Source organism: Pseudorasbora parva, chromosome 5 (genome assembly GCF_024679245.1).
Source record: "Pseudorasbora parva isolate DD20220531a chromosome 5, ASM2467924v1, whole genome shotgun sequence".
Taxonomy (NCBI): Eukaryota; Metazoa; Chordata; class Actinopteri; order Cypriniformes; family Gobionidae; genus Pseudorasbora; species Pseudorasbora parva.
In genome coordinates this window covers 31,516,450-31,543,591 of record NC_090176.1, presented here as the reverse complement: position 1 = coordinate 31,543,591, position 27,142 = coordinate 31,516,450, and the positions used below count along the sequence as shown (strand labels likewise).

The following is a 27,142-nucleotide window of genomic DNA, read 5'->3' as shown; positions in this document are numbered from 1 at the left end:
AGAGTTGCGGTAAAAGTAATTCCTGGTCAGGTTCACTGGTATATGCTCCGTGTTATGGAAATATGATGGAAATAAGACGACTTAACCAGGGTCTTGCAAATGAGAGGAAAGTACAGGCTAATGGAATGATATGTGAATGGTCACATGAAGTTGAAGGATGGAGTGGGGCCTCTCGACAGCCGTGGGTAGTGCATTAGGCTCAGTGAAGATGAAGGTGCTGAGGCTGAAATGAAGTCCTCTCGCCAAGACCATTGTCGCTAATTCAATCATCAATGTTCACACTCATTTTTGATAAAAGGGGCAGAAATGAATGGTCGGATCCTTTTCTTAGTATGTGGTGTGTGTTTCTTTTTATACTGAAATCCAATAAGGAACATAATGAGTATAAAGCTACAGCCGGCAGCTGGGGTCACTGGTAGGCTACAATATCATGTGACATTCACATGTCTTTCTTTTTTTATTATATGAAGTTCATAATATATTCATCTTGTTTTGATTATTTTAGAATTTTGACTTATCTGAATAGTATGGCGCAGGTGCACTGAGGACGTGTCTGAATCCTCTTTTGCTACTTTAACGACGGAAAAAAACGGTCACTGCACCAGGCGCATGGTCCAAAAGGGTTGCCCCTAGTCTCTTTATGAGCAATGGGTGTGTTTTGGGTGTAATATGCAATAAACCAATCAGAGTCTCATCCCCCATTCCATTTAAAAGCCAGTTGCTCTCGCACCATGGCAGATTTGCTATTTATATGTTTTTTTTGTGAGCGGAAAGACTGAATGCTTCTCCAGAGGAATCCTTTTATTTTGCAATATTTTGTGTGCTGCTGTGCGTCCCTGTGTGTGGAATAAGCAGAGTGTACGCGCGTTGTGCATACGCATATAGACATATATTACTAACATGCCCTTTAAATGACAAAAAATACTGACCTATTGACCAGGGGCCTATACCATGAAGCCGGTTTAGCTGGCAATCCAGATATGTTTGGGCTTAGTTTGTGCCAATCCTGGGTTTTAGGTAGCCTGACGTGGTCATACTCAATTCTAGTCAGAATATGAGTCTGAAACCGCTCCATTGGGCTGTGATTATGAGGCGTGTTTTAACCGAACCAGGAAAGACATCAATTGGATAGACCTTTGTAGGTCTATCCAATTGATGTCTTTCCTGGTTCGGTTAAAACACGCCTCATAATCACAGCCCAATGGAGCAAACCAATCAGAGAAACGAAGCGACGCATTGTCAAATGTCAACAGACAGAGCTCAACTGCACTGTGTTGCCAAGTCCACGTTTTTTTCTTACCCAACATGATCATCATTTCTGAGAGAAATTGTGAAGGTGAATGCATATACAAACAAGCTCTCTGTTTAGGATTCGAGTAAATATAATCCAAGCCCCTTTGATGACGTGCATGATTACGTTACTGTTTATCATCTGTCCGTCATCGTCTAAAGCCCGCCCTGATGATTTCATTGGTCCGAACAGTTTCTGTTCGGAGATAATTACTCCTCTATGGAACAATGCCAGACCGAACTGCCCGACCTAAAAATGTTGTGGGCGGGGCTAAGTTCGGCTGGCATCCAGGCTAGGTTTTAGGTACCCTTAAAGTGGTTTGGCTTTTAGTTGTGTTCATCGCCATAGTAACTTACACTCCATGGCTAACCTGCTCCAGGGCAGGTTATGTTCTGAATGAGAGAGAGCTCAAATTGGACCAATCAGCTGTGAGCAAAGTGACACACTTCTGATGCAATAAAGTCACTCCCCCTGTTTCTAATCCAAATTAAAGGTCACTACATAGCAAACGTTTTTAAAGACTAAAGTGTCTGGATTTTAACATTGCTTATTTATAATAATATTTTTTATGATTTATAATTATTTTGAATGATTTAGATATACTTTATGTAATTATTATACACTTAATCAATTACACATTTTCATTTTAGTTAATCAATCATTAATTGTTAAAATTAATATAAATAGCTTATATAAAGTCATTTTTAAAATCAATAAATAAAGCTATTAAAAAGAAGCCTAAAGAGCTTAGATGTTCAATTCGCTCAATATATCAACTAAACTAACTTCAAAACTTTTACTTGCATTGACGTATTATATTTTTTTGTTGTGTTGTCCTCTTTCATAGACAGCTCTTTTCTTCTTGCTGTGTAAATTTGATTAAATTCTTAATATTTTTTTTAATCATGTAATAATCTGCAGAAGAGAAATGAATCTCACTGCCTCACAAGAAATGAATCTCATTTCCACTGATCCACAGCCTGTGATTGGCTGTTCACTGCTGATGTCACAGCTAAACTCCTAAACTCAGGATCAGAGCAAAAAAAAAAAAATCAAACCCTGAGTTGACAGAGAAAGCTGATGATGGTACAAACAAAGCCTGAATAGATTAGTTTGGTTTTGCCAATTCTAAACTAATCCTGTAACCCTGAGTTTGTTAAACTACCATGGTTCAGGCCCCAGGTTTTTGTTGGTCAATGTTAAATAGCAATGAGTCAACAATACGCCTGAACACACCTTGTTTTCAGACCAGCACGGAGCACGCCCATGGGCAAACATATGGGCACGAGTGCATTTGCTATTTAAGCAACGTGGCATGGCGCTGGACGTGAAGATGGCAGGCTGGTGTATGACGATGACAGGACTGTAAGAATATTTCAGTATTTAATTTAGCATAACTTTTAATACTTAAATGTATAAATGCAATTTGTATTAGCTGAGAAGATATTTAATTTGATAATAAAGGTTTTTTTTTTAAAGTTTTGTATTTGACACTTTTTATAGCTTCAAATTTTTGTTCTTTCACTTTCTTTTTGACCCTCTCTTTTTTTTTTACCAGAAGCAGAGAAAAACTACAAATAAAGCCTCGTCCAAAAGCAGTGCAGGCATGTAGGCGTTTAGATCGATAGCGCAGACAAACAAGAGTAGCTAACTTGATCTGAGGTCAACTGGTGGTAAATGAAAAGGTTTTTAAACCAAAATCTATTACTGTTCTTATATAAAAGTGTAGACCTTTTAAATGATTCAATTTATTTTAATGAACTTGCATAGTATATACCTTAAATTGTCAAAGAATTAGGAATAAATGTGTTAGTATGTCTAATTGTTGCAGTTTACTGCTTCATTTTATTAATTGGCAGGTTGTCATCAAGATCATCTTTGAGTTAAAAAGAACTAAATAACGAGAGCAAATATGATAAATAGGCTACTGATGTACACATAAACTGATCAGTTGTGACATCGCGTCATATCATTGAGCTAAATGATTGAATTGTGATGTATATATTCAACAACATGATGTCTGATTAGCGCTTGTGATCAATATTAATTTGCATTTGAGACAAAGAGGGTGTGTTGAGGATGCTTTACTTTGTCCTTCAAACACTGACCAGATGAAAATTCATCCAGGATATTCTCACAGAGGAATATTCAAACCCTGGTTTGTGCTCACATCAGTGTGCGAGAGTAATTAAAAACTTCAAGTCAAATTTTTGCCCTAATTGAAAAACAACTTCATCTTGAGTGACTGGCCTTTGTGCACGTCTTGATTGTAAGCGGCAGGGCTGACGGTTATTGCGGGTGCTGAGCAGTAAAGGACAGTTACACAATGCATGCTGTCTAAGACCTGACAATTATATTTTAATAATCATTTTCCTCACGGTAGGCCGTGAGTTGATTTATGACCCTGGACGGCACATGTGGATGTGCTTGCGGGGCTCATTTATTCTAATAGTTGGGGACAGGAAAATGAGCGGTGTGGCGTTTCTAGCTGTGTGAAACACAGGTTAGTGAATGCTACATGATTCATTTGAAGATCAACGTTAGAGTATGATGGAACAGAGAAAGAGGTAAAAGCACCTGCTATACCTCAAGCAACATTAGTGCATATTGTCATAAACTTGGGCTCATTGTTGCTTTGGCTGTTTTCCATTTGTTGCTCTCTCTCTCTCTCTCTCTCTCTCTCTCTCTCTCTCTCTCTCTCTCTCTCTATCTCTCTCTCTCTCTCTCAAAGCCTAGTGAGGATTGTAAAATTAAGAACAATATTAAGCTGGGGTGACAAGCCTTACATCTCTAAGGGTTTTAATATAAGAATTACTAACAGTTCTGATCATTTTGTGTCTCCTGTCTGAGCAAGTGTGAATATGAATTAGTTTGAGCATTACATGCAGTGGGCTTTGTTTGTTAGTGTTTTTTCCCAGGTTTAACTAATTCAAATGAAGTGATCTTAAACAGACTTGTGCTGTTCTAGTGCTTCTACTCAGCTTGAAATAGTTGGTTGGTTGGTAGTTCATTTAAGTAATTTAAGGAGGAATTATTTAACCTATTACTCAAAACTAACAAAGAGAACATTCTAGGACTACAGAAATGTAATTATTGCCTCAGGTTTCTCTGTTTTAAAACTATGTACAATATACAGTGTGGTTAAGTGATGTTGGTTTTGTGGTCTGTCCAACATATTAACCACGCTGGTTAATTTGTCGGTTAGGTTTAAGAATGGGGATTCAATCATACAATCATACATCATACAAATCTATGCAAAATCACCACATCATAAAATAGCTATGTTTTTCTTGAGATCGAGTTAATTGGTTTGCCAATCTGTTGATAAAAGTTGGTTGATATTTTTAAAAAAGCTTGTTTTTTTGTATGTATTTATTTATTTTTACTGAAAATGTGGTGACGATATTATATGAGGAGGATATGGAGACTAGGAGAAATTGCAGTGCTCAAAATGACAGTGGCACTGATTCTCAACTCCGGTGTGATGACTCCAATCTTCAACCAGATGGAACTGGATAAATATTCTAACTGACAATTCAGTCTGACTTCTGACCTGTAATGTTGCCTGAATCATAATCATACACTGTCCAGAGGAGAGCTGGCCAGTGGCAGACAGCAGTGGAGTATTTTTACTTTAAGTATATTCTTTATCAGTGTTTTTCTGGAGAAAACTTTTACTTCATTGCATTCTGAAGCATAATATACTGTTTAATGTCATACTTTTTACTCCACTATTTCAGAAAAAAAAAAAAAAAGTTTTCTTACCTTTGATACTTAATTACATTAAAAGTTTAGTATTTTCTTACTTGTACTCAAATAAAACTTTGAATTACTTGTACTTGTATATATACAGTACTGCATTTTTAATGTACTTAAGTATTAAATGATATTCAATATGAAATGAATTGCTGTAAAAAGTACGATATTATGTTTTGGAATGTTGTGAAGTAAAAGTTTTCCAGAGAAGAACACTGATAAAGTACACACACACACACACACACACACACACACACACACACACACACACACACACACACACACACACACACACACACACACACACACACACACACACACACACACACACACACACACACACACACACACACACACACACACACACACACACACACACACATATGAAAGTATACTTGAAAAACAAAATGTTTACTTTTACTCGCCTCTGGAACTGGCACCCCGACTGAACCTGGTTTCTCCAAAGAGTTTCTGTTTCCTTGTCATCTTCGCCTTTGGCTTGATTAGTTGCTTTGACATTAAATATACAAAAATATAATTGATCTCCCTCACTGAACTTTCTTTAGCTGGGCTATGTTTTCTTCTTGATCTGCCGTACAGCTGAAACAAACTTTGTTGCGTTATTTTCCGGTTATCGCTGTAAAGCTGCTCTGAACTGTATTGTAAAAAGCACGCTATAAATAAAGATGACTTGACTTGAATTGACAGCTTTATAGATTTCTGATTTAGTAGCTGATTTATGCAGATTGTTTGTCAAACGGTTTTAGTCTAACCTTTCCACAGTCAGGTAAATATGAGCTTTACTGGTATGCGTGTTAGCTGCATAGAAAATAATCTGCCCGAGGGTGTTGCCAAAATGGTCGCTGACGGGACTGTCAAACATAATAGAGACTGTTGCATTTTGAATGAAGTGTTCAATATAGTCTAAACACTTTTTAGATTTTTCTTCCTTGCTATTTAGCATAAATGTTTTAAAATTGACAGCTTACATTACAACATATTTATGTACAGTCACCCTGGGGGCATATGGTGTAAAGTGTCTTTCTCAAGGCTATGGTTGTGACAAGTATCTCAGTATCCTACATGTCACTTCTACCTGGAGTCAAATAATCTACAGCATTTGCTCTGGCAGACTGCAATCGTAAGCCTTTCCTTATTTTTATTTTTTTAAATTTCATAAATAAGTTTGAATTTTTGAAATTATTCATCGCTTTATTCCCTAATGTTCTCAAACCCTATATTTTAATCAGTGCCCAGTCAAAACTCCCCGGCTGCATTGCACTATGGGATACCTGACGTGTTCATGTTCCCTAATCCGTGTCTGCAGGTTTGAGCAGGAAGATTAACGCAGCGGCCCCATTGTGCAGCACACACCCCGTGCCGTTGTCTTGGCAGCTGCGTTATCTTGGATGCTGTTTACCCTGAGGGAGCGATGAAGAGGATTATTTTGCTTTTTTCTCACTCCCAAATCCTCTCAACAAAGGGATTTCTTCTGTAATACATCCACCAAGCAGCAGAGGGAGAAGGCCCCTACTGAGTTCTTTTAGCAACACTACCATTTGTGCCTCGGTCGTGATATGCCACATAATATTATAACTCAGAAACACTAGTTCATGTGGGGATGTTGGTCAAGCAACAAGCAGCATTAGCACGAGAAACCGGAATAATTCAATCCTTATTATATTTAAAAGAATGACCATAAACATCTTGGCTAAAAAAATTGTATTTGTATCTCTCACCATTAAAGTTCAGACTCTCATTCTATCCTTTTGACAGTCATGGAATATCATGTCTGGGGTATATTCCTCTAAAGAGGCCTTGGCATTCATGATGAAAAGTATTTTTAATGAAGAGATTTTAAAAAGCAATTACATGTGGCAGCCTACTGAGCTTCTAGCCTGTTAATTGGAGGAGCCTGAGCCTGATCTGTAATTTTATAACCTATAAACAGTCAAAGCAATAGATAACTGAAAATGTCAAGATAAAAATGCTTGAAAGCATAACGTTTGTACCCTATAATCACGATAATTGCGAACTCTCCTCTTTAGTCTTGTCGTTTCCTGTTGAGATATGGTGAGATGGGTGAAAGAGGGTGCAGAGTTTCTGATTATAAAGCTAAGTAGGCACCCAGTTCTCTGAGGAACTTACAAAATATCCTGCGAAGATCACAAAAGACTGTCAGTGATTTTGTGGCACTTGAAATGCATTGAAATTACTTTAGTACACAATATGATATTTAAGGCACATGCAATTAGATAATATAATATAATATGACATAATATAATATAATATAATATAATGTACAGACATTATATTATATTATATTATATTATATTATATTATATTATATTATATTATATTATATTATATTATATTATATTATATTATATAGTATATAGTATATAGTGTGTGTGTGTGTGTGCCCTTGTTTATATTACATTGTGGGGACCAAATGTCCCCATAAGGATAGTAAAAACTGAGATAACCTATTTTGTGGGAACCAGCCGGTCCCCACTTTTCATACAAGATGAGTTTTTTTAGAAAGTAAAAAATGCAGAATGTTTCCTGTGATGGGTAGGTTTAGGGGCAGGGGCAGTGTAGGGGGATAGAAAATACGGTTTGTACAGTATAAAAACCATTACGCCTATGGAGAGTCCCTGTAAACCGCATAGACCAACGTGTGTGTGTGTGTGTGTGTGTGTGTGTGTGTGTGTGTGTGTGTGTGTGTGTGTGTGTGTGTGTGCGTGCGTGCGTGTGTGCGCGCGCGTGTCTGTGCGTGTGCGTGTCTGTGCGTGTGTGTCCGTGCAAAAGTTTGGAAACAACAATATATATTTTTTAATGTTTTTCAAAGAAGTCTCTTAAGCTCACCAAGGCTATATTTATTTGATCAAAAATACAGTACAAACATTAATATTGTCAATATTAGTACTTTAAAATAATATAATTTAAAGGTAATTTATTTCTGTGATGCAAAGATGAGTATCATTACTCCAGTCTCCGTGGGACATGATATTTCAGAAATCATAGTAAAATGCTGATTTTGTGCGCAATTATTATCAATTATGGTGCGTAATTATTAATAATTGTTCTTATTTCATGCTTAATATTTTTATGGAAACCATGAAACATTTTTGTCTGGATTCTTCTAGAAAGGTAAAAAGAAATCCATTTATTTGAAAGAGAAATCTTTTTTATATACATGTCTTCACTTTCACTTTTGATCTATGCATATTTACAGAAACAAACTATTATATATATATTTAAAAAATAAGCTTGTTTGTAATATTTAAACTGTTTTTAATATTGACAATCATAATAAATGTTTCTTGAGCAGCAAATCATCATATCAGAATGATTTCTGAAGGATCATGTGACACTGAAGACTGGAGTAATGATACTGAATATTCAGCTTTGCCATCATAGAAATATATACAATTTTAAAACATATTAAAAGAGAAAACAGTTATATTAAATTGTAATAATATTTCACACTATTAGCCTACTGTTTTACTGTATATTTAATCAATTAAATACAGCATTGGTGAGCAGAAGAGACATCTTTAAGAGACATGTCAAATTATATATATATATATATATATATATATATATATATATATATATATATATATATAAATGCCAAGAAGTTTTTTCTCTCACTACATTAAATCAACAATTACTGTGACTAGCTTCATTCTAGCTACACTTGCACATTATGTAATATCCAAAAGAACAGAACGTATAGAAAACAAACATATTTTAAAATAATTTAAATTTAAAATAATTTGTATAGGATATATTAACTATACTTTAACCAAACAGGACAACAAACATGTTGTCATGCAGCTTGGCATCAGTATATGCCTAATCTTTGAAGAGCTGTTGACTGCTTGTCTTAATCTTCAGTATATTATGTTCTTTTGAATATATTTATAGTCTATTGAGATGTCTAATATAATAAATTAAGCAAATAAAAAAAATTGGGTTTGGATCTATCATAGCATATTTTTTTGTTTTTGTTTTCATCTAATCATAAGACTCCGGATAAAATTCACAGGAGCATCATGAGCATCAAAATCTCTAGAGCAGGTATCAACAACATGGGCAGATTTCAGGGGAAAACACTCAATGGAATAAGCCGTGCCGAGGGGAGAGATGATGTAAGCGCTTATGTAATCTACATCTGCGAAATGCACATCACAGCGCCCCCTCGAGGCCACCGCTGCCCCTCAGAGGACGTTATGAACAGGAGTGATAGAGTGAGACCATAACCAGAGAACAATAAAGCGCTATTGGCGTCTCCCTGAGTTGGGTCTTGCATTTTATTTTATTTTTGTACAATATATTCTTAAGCGAATATTAATGTTTTTTGTTGCAGCTGCTGTTTTCAGACTAGTCGTCTAACAATGAAAGACTAAACTACACCTCTAAATGTAAATTAACTGCAGGACACCGATGTCAAACCGATGTCAAATTCGAGGCCAGCATAATGTTATGGTCCTCTCTGTTTTACATTTTATAAATATTTCCATTTCAGTTCAACTTAATGCACTTTATTGGTATGAAAAATGGCGGTGCATTTGGATTTCCAACAGCTTTTGTGGTTCAGTTGGGTGCATTAAAAGTCATATTAAGTTTAATAAAAAATTGTGCAAGTATTTAAATCACTATTTCATTGTTTGTGGTTTCTGAAGCACATGGTCCAATCGCTGCTGGTTAAAGGCGGAGATTACAGTAGGGCTGCGGCACATGGTCCAATTAGAACAGAGATGGGAGTGGCTTTCTTTCGCTCAATCATTCAGCACCTTGGACAGCAGCTCGCACTCGACTGCGGGAGATATTTTGGGCTCGGGTCGAGGGTACGCGCCTCCTCTCCTCCCAAATAACTCAGAAGAAAGAAATAGAGAAGGGGATTTCACAGAAAACCTGTCAGACCGTGAATTTCCTGTCTTTTCCCGGCAGTTTGTGACAAATTTCCGACGTTGGCTCGTCGCTATCCGCTGCTTCTCTGCAGCGCGTCTCCTCTGCGTCTGGGTTCCCAAACAACAAACGTTCAGCGTGAGTTTTGCTGTGTTCTGCTACCGAGTTTCGAAGAAATAAAAATTGACCAAAGTCAATTGTAATTTGATATGTTTCTGACATGGCTTCTGAGACGGTTGGCTAATTGGATGCGATACCGTCCTGCGTAAGTGCCATGAAGTTTCTTGGTTCTTCTCCAGCCTGGTTCAGGCTTTAATGCGCACTGAACCTCTCTTCGTCTTCCCCCCCAAATTCATCTACTTTTTTCCAGCCTTGTTTTGGAAAATGAAGTATTTCTGCGACTTTATGTGCTCATAAAGTCCTAAAAGGAAGAAGAAACGAGGAGTCTGAATTCGTGTTGTGAAGCCGCATCATCTTCTATGCTGTTTTAAGCGTCTCGACGGCACGTTTTGTGATTTTTTTTTATTCCCAAGAGAAACGTTTAAGTGTTAACACAAGGATAAAGATGAAGAAGTTCCGGAAGGTTTTGGACGGGTTGACCACTTCTTCGCCTGTGAATCCAGGTGGATCTCCCGCGTGCGGCAGTGCGGCTGGGACCCCCAGTGCGGCACAAACACCGCGCGATCTGGAGATCCAGGAAACGCTGATGTCTGAGCACTTCCAGATCTGTAAGGTGGGTGCCCATCTCTAGCTTGTCGCAAAGGGCTCGTCTGTCATTGCAGTAGAGATGTGCAGCGAGTTTTGGCAAAGACGCCCGTACTAATCAATGCAGATGTTGGGAGAACTGTTGATAAAGCCACAATAGAAATTGCAGTGCAACAGACACACAGAGGCACAGCGCACAGGCATAGTAACTGTAGCCTAAATTAATGACACAAACGGACAGTTCACCCAACAATGGAAATTATGCTGTCATATAGCTACTCGACCTCATTTTATTTCAACCCTGTATGACTATCTTCAGTAGAACATAAAAACGATAGCCTATTGTGATAAATGCCTTAGTGTTTTTGCTTATACAATGCAAGTCAATGGTAACCAAAATGGTTTGTTACCAGCATTCTTCAAATCTTCTTTTATCTTGTGTTCCTCAGACAGTAAAGTGATAAATGTTTGGAACAGCGTGCTGATGAGTAAGTAGTCTGAACAATGACAACATTTTCATTTTTTGGACGAACTTTAAGTTCCCAAGAGTTGTCTCGGTTGTAAGCAGCAGCTAACAGCTCTAAACAAACACGCTAGTGGTGAGAAAGGCGACTGAAGGCTCTCATTCCCCCCAAAAATAAGCCACTTGGATTCTTAGTGTTTACATTTACACACACGGCTCCCTCGAACTTTGCAAGGACTCAACCATTGCTGCTTAATTCAGTCCCCAGCCCTTTACATCAGCATAGCCATATTGCGTTGAAGGGATAATTCATAAAATAAACAAACAAACAAACTAACTAAAAATTCTGACATTAATTATTTACCCTCATGTCTATTCATTCCAGTATGGCTTTCCCTGTGTAAGGCACGGGTTTTTAGGGACTTTGCGTAAGTTCTATCTATCTATCTATCTATCTATCTATCTATCTATCTATCTATCTATCTATCTATCTATCTATCTATCTATCTATCTATCTATCTATCTATCTATCTATCTGTCTGTCTCTCTGTCTGTCTGTCTGTCTGTCTGTCTGTCTGTCTGTCTATCTATCTATCTATCTATCTATCTATCTATCTATCTATCTATCTATCTATCTATCTATCTATCTATCTATCTATCTATCTATCTATCTATCTATCTATCTATCTATCTGTGGTCGATCTGTGTCTGTCTGTCTGTCTGTCTGAGATTTCTTTGGACTTAACATCTCCGCAGTGAAGAAGTCAAGTAATAGGGAATCAATGACATAACCGAGGTGTCTTCGCTTAAGCGAGAGAGCCTGCCGTATAGTCCCCGGGCTTGTGTGGTTTTGTCCTGAAGCTATTTTTAGATTTTTTTAGGGCCTAACGCAGCCGGTCGGGATGGCGGAAGCTGACTGCAGCGATTCTGCCTCCACTTGAATCGATTCGTTTTGAGATTGAAATTTGGAGTAAATAATTCTTTGTAGAGCGATCGAGGACGGACGTGTTCTTCAACATAGCAAATTACACAGCGCAAAAAGGGGTAAGAAAAAACGACCGACACCGTTTGAATGAAAGTACAGGAATGTATCACGTGCAGAAATCACACTTTATAAAGCTGCTTGTGAAATATTCCCACCACCACAGCAAATGTATTCGCTGCCGAAGGGCACACGCCTCGCTCTAACCATGTATAGTGATGGGACCGCATGTTGTACGTGCTCTCCCCGGGGAGTAGGCTATAAAGTCAGAGACTCGGACTGATAGGCTACAGTCTCAACACCCCCGAGTGGTTTTCGTTTTCATTGATTCCTCTAGTTGGCGCCTATATCCGACTCACAAATTTGTGTTTAACATATTGAATATATTAGAATTAATCACCAGCTAAATAAATGAGGTAAACATTAAGAGGTAAAAGATATTGTCAGGATGTGCTTCCACAGAGATGTAGAACATGGGCCATTGCTACTATGCAATGCAGTTTTTGTTTAATTTAAGATTATGTAGGACTACTAACCCTTAAGAAAGGAAAATATATTTACCAATATATTACTTGAAATATATTATAATATATTGTAAATACATGGAATAATATATTGATGGTATTATACAATATAATATATATTCCTGTAATATATTGCAAAATATACAAATGATTGCCGCTTAAATATATTGCAATATATTGGAGAATATAAATATTAAATCCCATATATGTGAATATATTGCCTAATGTATGACATGATATTTTCCAATATACTGCAATATAATTTTGTTTCGTTAGGGAATAGAATAATAGCTAAATTTATATTAGAGTTTCAAAAACATGATCTGGTGAATCACATGCACTTAAACTGTTGGCCTATCATGAATAAATTGATTTGGCAGAAAGTGAACAAGATGGAAATAAAGTTATCCATAGCTCAGAGAGGAACTGAGAGAGTTGGCTAACATGAAGGTGACAATATAAGGTGACAAAGTAACAATATTTTTAAGCATCTTTTAACATTTCTGCATAGGTCTTTTTAGAAGTAGCAGGTAGCCTAATGTTCACATGCTCCTGTATGAATGTTGAGAGGTCAGTTGTATTTTTAGAGATAACTGTTTGCACCATCCTACAGTACACTTCGCAAGTGCTGTGTCCACTAAAGCGTTTTTAGCCATATACAAAATATTAATGGAAGTTTTATTAGTATCTGATTTCCCAGATAGCTTGTTTCTGAATATAAAAAAGTCAATACAATGTAAAGTATTTGCTCTGGCTCTTGTTTTCAATGATTTTGTTCAGTTGCTAGAAAAGACTGGGTATTGGGGTACGGCTCTTGAATAATTTAAATATTTTCTCTTTAATAGGACCTTCTCAGTTACAGTTTTTCTCAGTCGCTGAAGTACATTTCTCGAATCATCCTCGACATTTGCGACATTTACAGTAAGTGAATTTCTCAAAACAATTCATACAGTTAGCAAAACACTATGGATTACCCGCAAAAGCCAGTCTCTTGCTCAAAATACAAAATCCTGAATATTGGTGGTGGTTGAGGAGATTCTCCCTTCTATATGTAAAGTGCTTTGAGTACCCAGAAAAGTGCTATATAAATGTAACAAATTAGTATTAGTATACTATGTAAACTATATGGCTAAGTTTTCATAAAAATTATTGTAAGTTGTAGGTTACACCTCACATTTACACTTTTATTGTTTGTACTGTAATCTGTTGGCATGTCATTGCGATACAGAAAGGAAAAGACAACACTGCATTTCACAAATGACCCCCCCCCCCCAAAAAAAAATGGGATAAATAAAAATGTGAATATATAGACAATCTCCTTAGTGAAAACTGTACATGCAGTGGTGTAGGAATTACAGTGCCGTACACCTCCTGAAGTTTTTGTCTGTTGGGCCAAAATTCTCTATTCACAAATATCTTGAGAAAAAAAAGTCTAATGGAAATGTATAGAAAAATGCTTGACATAATACGACAACATGTTCAATAATTTTACATGTAAAGACTTATGCTATGAACTAATGCCTTAATGTTGTGGAGAGTAAGACTATTCAACAGAGACCCATTATAATACATTTTGATCAACATGACGAGCAAATGATAATGTAGGAAACAGCAGAGAATTGTACATAATATTTTGCATGGTTGTACCAAAGCATTTGCAACTTGTTCAACGAAATGACAAATTGCTTTTTTGATGTGTACAAGTGACATAATTTGAAGGTTTAAGAATTTCAATTCTGATCTGAGAAATGTACCAAAGCGACTGAGAAAAACTGTGGTATCATTGTTCAACTTTACTCCAAATCTGCTGCAATGATTTGTGGTGTTATGCAAGGTTCCATTCTTCTTGGTCCGATTCTGTATTCATTTTATACGTTACCTTTAGGTTCTATTTTTAAAAGGCATGGATTAGGCTGTCTTTTCACTGTTACGCTAATGACACTCAGGTTTACCTACCTCTACGGAAACAGGACAGGAGGTCAATTGACCTATCGGTAAGCCCCTCCCCTCGAATGCAGATGAGCCAATGGCAGCTGAGTATCAGTTACATGGGGGCTGGAACTCGGCATGTTTGGGTTTCAGTGCCATAGAGAAACATTGGAAGGTTCCGAAGCTCTCATCGGTTTGATGCTACAAAAATGGTAAAACATTGTCCCTGGAGTACTGTAACTCTGATTCCAGGTATCCTAAAAATGGGAAATGGAATTTTATTGTATTCACGTTGTGTATTAATCCAGTGATGTGGGCACAGTAACTTGGTTTCCTAAGGATTCAACCCCAATCCCCATGAAGATAAAAACATTAATTTTCTGGTTGTCATACTCTCATTAAATTACAATTAAAGTTAGTGAGTCTATGCTAATGTACAAACCTAAATAGCCAACGGTTCTCATGTCATGTAACAGTGTAGGTCAAAACACATAAACAAAGGTCTATTACAGTGCCTCTCCATATTAAACAGGTTAAATGTAAATTAATGTAATCTTACCCTGTGGTACATGAACAGTGTTGATCCTGGATTTTGTCATCTGTAACATGAGGCTTCTCTTGCTTGCATTGTGACTGATAAACCCTCGCTTCCAGGTGAATCTTGTTACCTACCATATTTATTTTAAAATATTTTAAATATCACTCCATGGCATATTTAAGTTCCACTTGATTGCTCCTTGACAAGAGGTGGTCCTTCTGTGTCCAGAATGTAACAAAAACATCTTGGGACAAGGTTTTCACTGATAGCTGTTCTTATAAGACATTTAGTAACTCTGTTTGTAACTAAGGGGGGGGCGGGGCTTACCGATAGGTCAATTGAGTTATTACTAAACTGTTTACTATGGATGTCATTGATTTTTTTTTAAATTTAAAAAGATTTAAATGTTTTGAAAAACATTTGAAAAGAACCTGGTTTGGGACCTCTGATTCCCAAATTCTTTCTGATATGGGAAATTTAGATTCTATTCTGCAAATTGATGGTTAAGAATCTTGGGGTACAGTTTGATTACTCTCTGAAATTTGATAAACAGATCAACTCTGTGTTTCTTTTCTCTGAGATCAATAGCAAAGGTAAAACCGTTTCTCTCATCAGGTAACTTGTAGAAGAATATTCATGCTTTTATTTCTGTAAAACTGGACTATTGTGATTCCTTGTATGTGAGCCAATCACTTAAATCACTTGCAATTAATGCTGCTGCTGCTGCAAGATTGTTAACGGGGTGTTCGTAAACACCAGCACATAACACCTGCTTTAGCTACATTATATTGGCTTCCAATTAAATACACGGTCGATTTCGAGCACTACACTATTTGGCACCCTCTTATTTAGCTGATCTTTTACACATACACAAACCTCAGAAAAACCTACAGTCATCTAACCAGATTATTTTAGATGTTCTGAGGACTAGATTAAAACTGAGTGGTGACCATGCATTTGCAGTTCTGGCATTTTCATTGGAATAGCTTACCTTTACATCTTAGATTATCGGGCTCTTTTAAAAGTATATTGAAATTACACATACTATCATTAGCATTGGGCTCGACAGATTGATATAACAAAGACAATTTTATAGTTTTTTTGGAGAATATTGGTTGCATGTATTTTATTACATGCATAATTGTTGGTCAACATTCCATTGTTTAAAACAAACAAACAAAGAGAACCTGTTATCGCCTGTTGCAGTTGTCCCAGCAGTTGGCGATTGGTCGCTGTGGTATTTGTCCCACGCCTCTCCACTGTGATTGGACAGCTGGATAAAAAGTGACAGTGATGAGCATAGATATGTATACATAGATGCCTCATTCGAATGCTCAAGGCACGTTGACTCGCAGATATATGCTGCCCATCATAAATCAAAGCACGTCTTGGAGGAGAACACCAGCAAATGTGACAGAATGGATGATATTATAGTTTGTATTTGCAGTACACGAGCCGTGGTTTAGCTCTGGGAGACAAACGCTGCCAGAATGCACAACGGATGTCAACGCACTGCTGCTTGCGCATTTGAATGTTCACATAGCACTTTCGCGACCAGCTATGACCGTTCGAATATGGCGGGTGGCTAACTTAAAGGGGGCCATAGAAACAGTCGCTAATGAGGCATCTATACATATCTATGGGGATGATCACAGCATTTTACACCGAGTTGAACATTCTACTTTAGGTGACCAGAAGAAAAAAAAATAGCAAGCGCTTAGCACTTAGCAAGCAAGAAATAGACTCTAAGCGCCTTCTTTTAAAAAATGCGACGTTGAAAAGAAGACCAAAAACACGGCCTAAGATTCTAACATTGTCTGAAATTTCAGTTTTTATTTAGTAAATGCACAATGAACAAGAATAAAATATTTTTTTTAATGAAACAACACCTTTAATGAAAATGAAATCTGGCCTATACAAGCAAGCATAAGCAATTGTTATTGGATAGACAAGCATAAAAGTTCTGCCTCGGTCTGATGAGGAATGGGCTCTTTGGGATGTTGACAAAGACAGTGCTCTGGAGACTCAGATCTGAAATAGACTGCCGAACACCCTCACATGTGCTCAAGAGCACTGTGACACCCATTTCTGGTTATGATCACTCAACTGAATCATGAGCTTTGACAACAACTCCCGTCATGGGCTGTCATGTTTCATGTGTGGTGGAATGTAGATCTCTCTCTCTTACTCTCTCTTTGATCTGTAGACTCTAGGATGGATCTTGCATGCGCACCGCAATAATAGGGTCAAAGACATAGAGCAAAAATAGAAAAAATGTGTGAATGCGTGAACATCATAATGGTGTTAAAACAACAGGGAACTTGTTTTTTAAAGCCAACCAGCAATCAGTTATTGCTCTTGTAAATAACAAAAAAACAAGGTAGATACTGTGATATGAATCTGTTAGTGCTCTGTCAACAATGTTGGCCTCCTCTTCAGTGCTCTGAGACCTCGGTGGCAATGCTGCTTGTGCACTAGAGCAGCCCACTCTGTCTGTATGTATCCTCATCTCTCAACAGGAAAGCTGTGCTCACTCGACCAAAGAGAAGCAAGTATGATTTATAATGTGCAGTCTCCATTGTAGATAGATTTTTTCATCATCAACACTATTCAGCAGAGTAAATTCTTCTATCCTAGGAATGCGCAAAATCTACTTCTTGAAGAGGATAACTTTTTTAAACAATGCTGTGTCAGAACAATGGCAAACAAATGGTAGAGTGGAAGCTTATTTTGTTGTTGTTTTACTATCTACTTTGATTCACAATTTTTTTTTCTTTGTTTAAAGCTGCAGCATGTAACTCTTTTGGGTTAAAAATTATCCAAAATCAAATTTTTTGAACAAGTATATAACCACCCCTTTTACCTTAGCTCGATTTTCAACAGTAATCTTAATGCTTTTAATTCCAGTGGTACTGGTGGATTTCCGCAACTAATTCAAGCATATCTTTGCGTCACATCTTAAGACATAAAGAAGGTGTCCTGGCTAGCAGACTATATTGCATATGAGGATGTTGTAGGTGGAGATAGCCTTTTCTCATAGCACTTGATCTAATTAAACTTATCAATTTGATGGTGAATCCAGAAAAGTTAAAATGACAATCACCAGTGACAAATGTAAAATGCAAAAGACTTTTGGAGTGGCTACAGAAAAAAAGAGACTTCAACCGGGCCTTTGCGAAAACATACCCTGTAAAAAAAAAGTCACAGCCTGAATTTATTAAGTACAATAGCCATAGATTTTTATTATTAAGTTATTTAAACTTAGATTATGTTAAACTGACTTTAAAAAATGAGTTAAATCTTGTATAACTTTTAAAAAAGTGTAACATTTCTTAACTTATTTTTGATGAGTTAAAACAATGTAAAAACCTATGTTGTCATAACTTATTGAACATATAATTTTTTACAGTATAGATAAAAGGGATTTTGAAAGGTGGGGTGAACTCGAAACGGATGCAGGCTTTTTGTTCTGCTGGAAAGGTAAGCCTAAGACATGGTTCAGTTGTAACAGTAGCACACTTGTTCGCTTAATTCATACAGTTATGGAGGTTTCTTTGTTGTGCCTTTATCGTTTTGCCATGTGCATTATGGTAAATATCAATTATTTTGTGCTAGCTATAAGAGGGAGCAATTCACCTCTACTCCACATTAATTTGTAGGTATATGACAATTAGAAATTAGACTGCACACACCACAGAAATGGAAACTCAACTACAGGTAGCCCTAATAAAAATTAAATGTAGTCACGCAATGCTGATGTTTACATAAACAATTTGAAAACAAAGTATAATTTGCACGGTTTGGCGTGATATGACAAGCGATCGTTAGGTTTAATCATTGTGATTTATTGCAATGCTTTTCTTCCCTTAGTTGGTCAGAACAAAAGTGGATGCTATAGCTACTTGTTCAGATGACATTCTTATGTTGGTCATACTTTCAAAAAGTAGAAACTGTGATTCCGAATAACAGTATCCACACCACTGCGGTGACCGACAGCCGCACATTCTCATCATAACATTTGATTCATCCGCGCTGTGCTAAGGAACAATTCACGTCAAGTTGATAATTCCGTGAATAACTGCAATATTGCAGATTTTGAACAGCGATGGTGAAAAAGAGGAAAAACTACGGACTGCAGCTTTAATATAAGGATACTATATATGAATGTACTGTATATTAAAATATTCTAGAAAATTAAAATATAGTTACAGTACTATTAAAATAATCTATACTTTTTTCAGCAAGGCATTACATTATATGAATTCTACAATTTAAAAAGTATAAGTTTCCACAAAAATATTAAGCAACCTATTTCAACATCGCGAATAAGAAATGTTTCTTAAGCACCAAAATCAGCATATGATTTCTGAAGGATCATGTGACACTGAACACTGAGTAATGATGCTGAAAATTCAGCGTCGCCAGTTTTTATAGTAAATAATATTTCACAGTGTTACTGATTTTACCGTATTTTTAATCAATTAAATACAACCTTGGTGAGGATAAGAGACTTACAAAAAACATGAAAATAAAATAAGCAATCTTACTAACCCCAAACTTTTAAATATGCATTTGTAATAATCATCCATTGTATCTCCAAGATCCTCACAGTATATTTTCTTAATTCAGAGATTCTGGGCACTCAGAAAGGTCCTTTCTCTCTGTCTGTGAGAGAAATGTGTGGTGAAGTGATGTGTAGCTAGTGAGTCTTACAGAGTTTTCTGTCAGTGCTGTTTGAGCTGTTTTTTCACACTCTCTCTCACGCACTCCCTTTGTAACATGACTTCTCTTTTTTTTGTTTAGTTTCACTGTGTTTTGACTCTGTTTTCCCTGTTCTATGTTTCCTGTGTTCCTGAGTTAGTTTCCTTGATTGTTAATTACTTGTACGCACCACACCTCTTTCTGTTCAATCTGATTACTCTCCATTGTATTTATGCTCAAAGTTTCCTTTGTTTTTATTGTACAGTATTGTTTATATTTTACGGAGTTATTTCCTGAGCTTCTTCCCTGTGATTCTAATATGTGTTCCTAGTGGGATTTACTATTAAAGACTCCTTTGTTATCCTTTATGATTGTGTGCTTACTATAGACTACACAGCGCCTGACACCCTTACTTCTTTCTGTTTATCTCTCTTTATTTTTTATATCTGCTCAACTTGATTGATTTCTTATGGTGTCACTTGTTTGACCCTTATTGTTATTTCGTTCCATCATTCAAACTCTGTGTCATCTCTTCAGTGACTGAGCAAGGCTAAGGTAGTTAATAGGAACAGCTCTGTGCTTGTAATCACCCATTAATGAATAGCCCTATTCAGTCAATCTATATCCTCTAAACCTTTTTCCACTCCACTTCTCTGATGCCCCTTTATTTTCTCTTGTTGTAATTGAGTGACTCGCACAAAAGCGAAAGTAGGAGGATAATTTTGTGTTCCTGTGTATTTATGTGTACTTATGCAACTGTTTCGAATTTTAAGAACTTAAAGGTGCATTGTGCAGTATTTATGAGGATCTATTGACAGAAATGCAATATAATATACATAAGTATGTTTTCAGTGGTGTATAAGACAATGCATAATAAACAGTTATGTTTTTATTACCTTAGAATGATCCATTTCAATCTACATACACTGCGGTTCCCCTTAGAGTGAAATCGGCATTTTGCGCCTCCATGTTTCTACAGTAGCCCTAAACGGACAAACTACTCTACAGAGCACTAGCTACTCTCTGCTGTCTCAAACAACAATAACTCTCTCCTGTGTCGGCCACCGTAGCTTCTCTATGTGCTTCGAAAAGGAGGGGCAAACAGTGGGCGGTTGTAATTCGCAAACCTCACCGCTGAAGGTCTCAAAACACAGTGCACCTTTAAAAACTCTGTGATAGCCTGTGGGTAATAGGTAGGGTGCCAACCTATAGCCTTGTTGCGCTTCGGGCAACCTAAGTTTGTGTCCCAGCTCATTGACATTTCCTGATCCCATTTTCCGATCCCATCCCGCTGAACACAAGGGAAGATATTTTGAAGAATGTCAGTAACCAAACAGTTAACTGGAGCCATTGACGACGTACAAAGTAGGAGAAAAAAAAAAAACTATAGAAGTCAATGGCTCTTCTCTTTCTCCCACTTTGCTTGCTGTCTGCTTACTGTCCTATCATAATAAAGGCAAAAACGGCAAAAAAATCTTAAAAAATAAAATACTGCTATAGTCCCTATTACAAAATGATAGGCCTACATACATGATTTATTTAATTAAAATTCTTAGGGCCAGATTTACTAACAGCTTGGACTAATGAAAACCCTCTTTTTGAGTTAAAGGTGCACTATGCAACTTTCCGTCCACTGGAGGGCGCCTATTCTAAACAAAGGTGTAGTTTGCTGACAGCAAGTTTGAGCGCATTATCTTGGGACATGTGGTCTTCACCTCACAGCCGGTGGAAAATAGGACTCGGGCAGAAATCATGTTCATGGATGTGGTTATGAACGTTACTGTGTAAAGCAGAGCAGGTCCAAGTGTTGTGGAGCTGAGCATGGCCGCTGGAGCGATTGTTATACAAACGCACGGCTCGCTAGTACTGGGACTTTTATTATGACGGGACGGTCCGCTTTTTCCGGTCATGATTATAAGTTAAAGCAGCTCTGTTTATCATATCAGATACATTTAAGTGTGTTTAAAATGATGTTATGACGTTCCTCTGTGCGTTCGCTCTGCGCTGCTGTGACATGTTCACACTGCTAAGAGAAAAGCGCTTCTGCAGAATAAAACCGAGGGTAACGCAGATATGACGCGATTGACAGGCAACTCGCTCAAATGCTATGCTGAAACGTCCCGGTCCTTAGTTAAAATAGCAATTTTCTCACAATTTACAAATAGCTGGAAACATTTGGGATATTATAAGTACTCCATTGAACAAAATATATAACATTGGCCTAGTGGTTTTTGGATATTTTACTGCAAAAATACTACATAGTGCACCTTTAAAAAATTACTGTCAGGATTTACTAAAGACGCGCAATGATTAATTAGCACTGAAAAGATGTGGACAGGGTCATTTTTGGGCCTGGCCTTATTGCATATGCATTTGTAGGAGTTTCCCTTTCAGGTGCAAAATTCATGGGAGGAGAGTATTTAAATGAATCATGTGAGGTGATTTGCAAAAGTTTGCGCTCGTCAATTTACTGGTGATTCCATTACTTACCGCCCCTTAAAGCAGACACTAACGGTAGATTGCGCTGGTCATAATGCACTGTAAAAGTTATTTGAAAAATAAGTTACCTGGTTGCCTTAAACATTTTAGTTAATTTAAATAAGAAAAATAATACAATCAACATTTTTGAGAATCGACAACCTTTATTCAAATATTATTTAACAATTTTGTAAGCATATTGGGTAATTGTGTGTGTTTTATTTATGAAGCCACAGTGAAATCAAATTGCCAAATATTATGATTTATCACATTTTTTATGTGGTTCAGATACAATCATATTTTTTTTGAGTTTCTATTAAACCTATTTCCTTCATTGTATCAACACATTATTTTATTTCAATAAACTGAAAATGTTAAAGGCATAGTTCCCTTTGAAATTAAATTTTGATATGTTTTAGCTTACCTCATGGGCATTCGAGATGTAGGAGTATTTGTTTCCCCAGTAGTTTCAATTTTGATCATTTTAGGTCAAACCGTTGTTGTCTGTGCCTCACATAATGCAGGTCTATGGTCACTACCTCAAAGAGCATACACAGAGAAGTCCAAATTAAACAATCCCCCATCGTAAGTACACACTGATAGCCTAAGACACGAAACGAGCGGATTGTGTGAGAAAACAAACAGTATTTAAATAGTTTTTATCTCTTGTACACCACTACGTCCGACTGATCCAAGGGCGCGCGTGCGTGTTTCCTGTGGTGACATTCGCGCATTCTGGCTTTAGTCTGCGCAAGCGCGGAAAGCGCCGGAAGTGGATCTCTCGCACGTGTACGTCTCATTGTTTACACAAAACATTTGTCTGTTAATATATCGAAATCTTCTTCCATTGCGATGTCCTGTACGTATAAATATGTTTAGATCTTCACAGTGAAAGGTAACACTTCCCAAATTTCTGTGTAAACAATGAGATACGGACGTAGTGTACAAGAGGTAAAAACGATATAAATACAGTTCGTTTTCTCACACAAACCGCTCGTTTCGTGTCTTAGGCCATCAGTGGGTGCGTTTACATGCATGTTCTTAAGCCGATTATGCCCAGTAAGCCGACAATGAACATGGTCATGCAAATACGGTAACCTGTTTTCTTTTTTCGGAGTAAGGTCATAAACGGTGTAAGCATAAACCGGTCGGAACAGGTAGTTTTTTTGCCTCTTACCTCGATTTCGCGCTGCATGTAAACGCATTAACCTACTTTCTGTCGGCTTATTGAAGTGCGCATGTGTTATAGGTGACATAAACGCAAATTTAGAGCAGATTTAAACGCATCCAGACAGAGCGTGCTAGCGTTTTGCATGAAATAAGGACATATACCAAAAATGCAGACTCGTTTAAGACCCAGAAAATTTTAAAGATTATTCTCATCACATGTAGCAGAAGTAGAAGAGGTTCAGTCAAAATGCTTCATAACTGCATAAGGGTTAATATGAGCCGTAAATCTCCCGCTAACACAGGACGTATTGACGTAACTGACATAACATTTGAAAAACTCAGAGTCAGATATACGGACATTATTATTTTTGATGGCACTACAAGGAAATAACCCGGTTTATAAATAGTCATGTAAACGCGGTTTATTTGCGTTGTCCGTTTACTGGTTTGCATGTAAACGGGGAAACTGTTTTTTTCAATAAGCTGATTTTTTGGAGTTATTAGCTTACTGGTGTGCATGTAAACGCACCCAGTGTGTACTTACGATGGGGGATTGTTTAATTTGGACTTCTCTGTGTATGCTCTTTGAGGTAGTGACCATAGACCTGCATTATGTGAGGCACAGACAACAACGGTTTGACCTAAAATGATCAAAATTGAAACTACTGGGGAAACAAATACTCCTACATCTCGGATGCCCATGAGGTAAGCTAAAACATATCAAAATTTAATTTCAAAGTGAACTATCCCTTTAAGGCAACCAGGTTACCAACAATTTTTTTACAGTGTGGAAATGATCTGGCTTTGCACGTTGTCCATAGATCACGCGCAGAACTGCCATCAGCACTTTTATGGAATTTTATAAATCTGGCCCTTAAAGCACAATTTTCAGAATTTCTATGGAAGTCAGTTGCTACCTCAGAGTAAAACTTAAAAAAAATATATAATTGTATGATTAATAATAATAATAATAATAATAATAATAATAATAATAATAATAATAATAATAATAATAAATAATAGTCACATTAAAAAAATGTCATTAATTTTTTAAATAAAAATAAATCAAATCAAATCAAATAGTGTTTATCAAAGTGCTGTACACACATATATAGACTAAAATACAAAGAAGAAAAAAACTATCAATAATAGGGAAAAAGAGCCAAAACAGAACAAAACGCAATACCAGAGCAAATAAAGTGTCAAATAAAGTGTCATAGTCATATTGTGAGATATAAAGTCAAAAATTACACGAAATTGTCATGCTGTGATATTTAAGACCCAACTGGAAGATAAAAACAAGTCACATTGCGAGATATAAAGTTGCAGTTTGCAAGAAATGATCTTACAATTATGAAAAAATAAAGTTGCAAGTGTGAGATAAAAAGTAGCAGAGGCGTAAAAAGATTTCCTAGATTTCTGACAGCCTTCTGACAGACGACTGTGCGTGTTATTTGTCACTCTCCTCAGGCTTAATAACTGTAACATGTATATTGACAGTGAACGTGAAAGAGACAAATGTAATGTCTGGCTAGAATAGTGCGATTGCTTCAAACGGCATCCAGTGCTCAATTAAGAACTTGTTGCCTCACCTCCGTGTTAACCTCACTGCCAGGATTCAGCAATATTGAAATGTTTCAAGTCAGTGATGATATCACCCCCGACAGATGCGTTCATTTGTGATTGGCATCCTTCACTAGCTTCCCTTTCCAATGACTTCAGCATCGCACAGTCTCCCTCTCTGGATAGGCGAGTGATAGCTGATATGTCTGTAGACAGAAATTCAGTTGGGCACGTGCACATGCACGCTCAAGTACACAATGGCTTGTAAGCTCAGTAATTGCATTCTAAGTCTCGCTCTTAGCGCAGCTTGTTGCCCGCAGCATAAACAGCAGCATGCGCCCACACATTCCGTTCAAGTGACGTTTAGATATTATGCACATACACCAGCTCTAACAAAGACAAGATGGGCCGACAGTTGAATTAACAGTCTTGTTGTCATTCAAAGGACAAGTGCTCTCAATTAACCTTCAGGTTGTTGTACTGTGTTTGTTTCCAATCTCTTGGTACTTTGGACTGGATTTCGACTGATCGTTTTGTTTCTGTCATATTCTGTTATTGTGTGTGCAGGATGATGGTTTGGTTTGTAATTGATTGGTGACAGAACGGCTTTTAAAGTGGGCTGTTTGCCCTCATGTGGCTTCACCGGGGCGATGACACACTTATTGACCCAATAAAAGAGCCTCATTTCTCTTATCTGGTATCAATCCCCCTCCCTCCCACCGCTCACTTCTATCTGTCTTCCTCCCTTTCATTCAATTGTTTTAAGGTTATTTTTTTGGATTGGAGGCTTAATACCATTTTAGGCTGATTGAACCAGATTTCTGATAGAGAATGGCTTGAATATTGCTCTTTGTTTGTTTTTATTGTTTCCTTATTCGCAGTTGTATCTTCCTCATTTCAAAGGAAATGTCTTGTTTAAAGGATCGGGTTACGGCTTATTGATGTGGGTCAGGTTTTACCTAAATTATGGGGATCAGATGAATAATTAAGGGAAAAGCCAATATAAAAAAAAGCCTTAAAATACATTATTATTGACAGAACTATAAGCTGAGGAGACCACAGCAGGCTTTTACAGTATGTGTGTGCTTCTTGCTTTCTACAGTCAGAAAAAAAATTGTTTTTGTTAGTTTTTGAAGATGATTTTTTTAACCAAAGGAACTTACAGTCGTCCTGCTTGAGCAAGCTGAGGTTAAGTGATTTGCTGAAGGGGGCAATCCCCAGTACTGTACCTCTCCAGTCACCAAATAACACATCTTTGAAAGAGCAACTTCTGAGCAATAAATCTATCCTCTGGGATCCCAGGGATTGAACCTTAGACCCCAGAATGAAACAACAGTATCCTACACCTACCCTAGTCTCAGCCTCAGGCAAACTACCCATAAAACATTCATGCTGATTTCACAAAAAGAGCTTTCTGAATTTGGCAGTTTGAATTAGAAACGAAAGAAAAAAAGCCTCGATTTGCTGAAGTTTGGGAGTTATGTCGCTGAGTATTTGAAAGATAAGGATTTTATGTGAATGAAGCAGTTAATAGTGAGTGAATTAGATTAGTTTGCGGAGTTATTTGCATTCGCTTTGTAATCGCGACTTGCAAATGAGGAATGCGACTTAAGCAATTAATTCTAAATAGATTGTAGATGTGCTGCAAAGCAAAGCACCAAAGTGTACAAAGGTGCTCAGAATTTTTTTATTTTATTTTATTATTTATTTTAATGTAAGTTTTTTTTTTCATTTTCGGAATTGACAATCACTTTTACTTAAAGGTGTGAGTCTAAAAATAATAAGCTGTTCAAACAGCAACTTACAGTAACATCGTGAATACTGTCTGCATATGAGCATGCAATTGGAGTCAAGCCCATATTTTGTTGCCAGTTACCATAGCGACAGTGACCAAAGAAATATTAAAGATGGCAACGTCACTAAAACTGAAAGTCTTTATTGAATTAAATCAAAATTAATTACTCACCCTCATGTCGTTTTTTCATTCATAGACCCTTTTCACACACACACACACACACACACACACACACACACACACACACACACACACACACACACACACACACACACACACATACATATATATATATATATATATATATATATATATATATATATATATATA

The 27,142-nt window shown here is 36.9% G+C and overlaps 1 protein-coding gene across 16 annotated transcripts in view; it reads left to right on the top strand.

The window, feature by feature from the left end:
* The first annotated feature begins 9,845 nt into the window (after positions 1 to 9,845).
* Positions 9,846 to 27,142, top strand: part of stxbp5l (syntaxin binding protein 5L) — a 197,979-nt gene continuing 180,682 nt past the window's right edge. For 15 of the 16 annotated variants that reach the window (XM_067443858.1, XM_067443856.1, XM_067443853.1 and 12 more), the window contains exon 1: positions 9,846 to 10,697. In XM_067443858.1, the coding sequence (XP_067299959.1) occupies positions 10,530 to 10,697 (168 nt within the window). In that variant the 5' untranslated portion in view covers positions 9,846 to 10,529. The remainder of the gene's footprint in view (positions 10,698 to 27,142) is intronic. The other variant, XM_067443848.1, reaches the window with a different exon arrangement.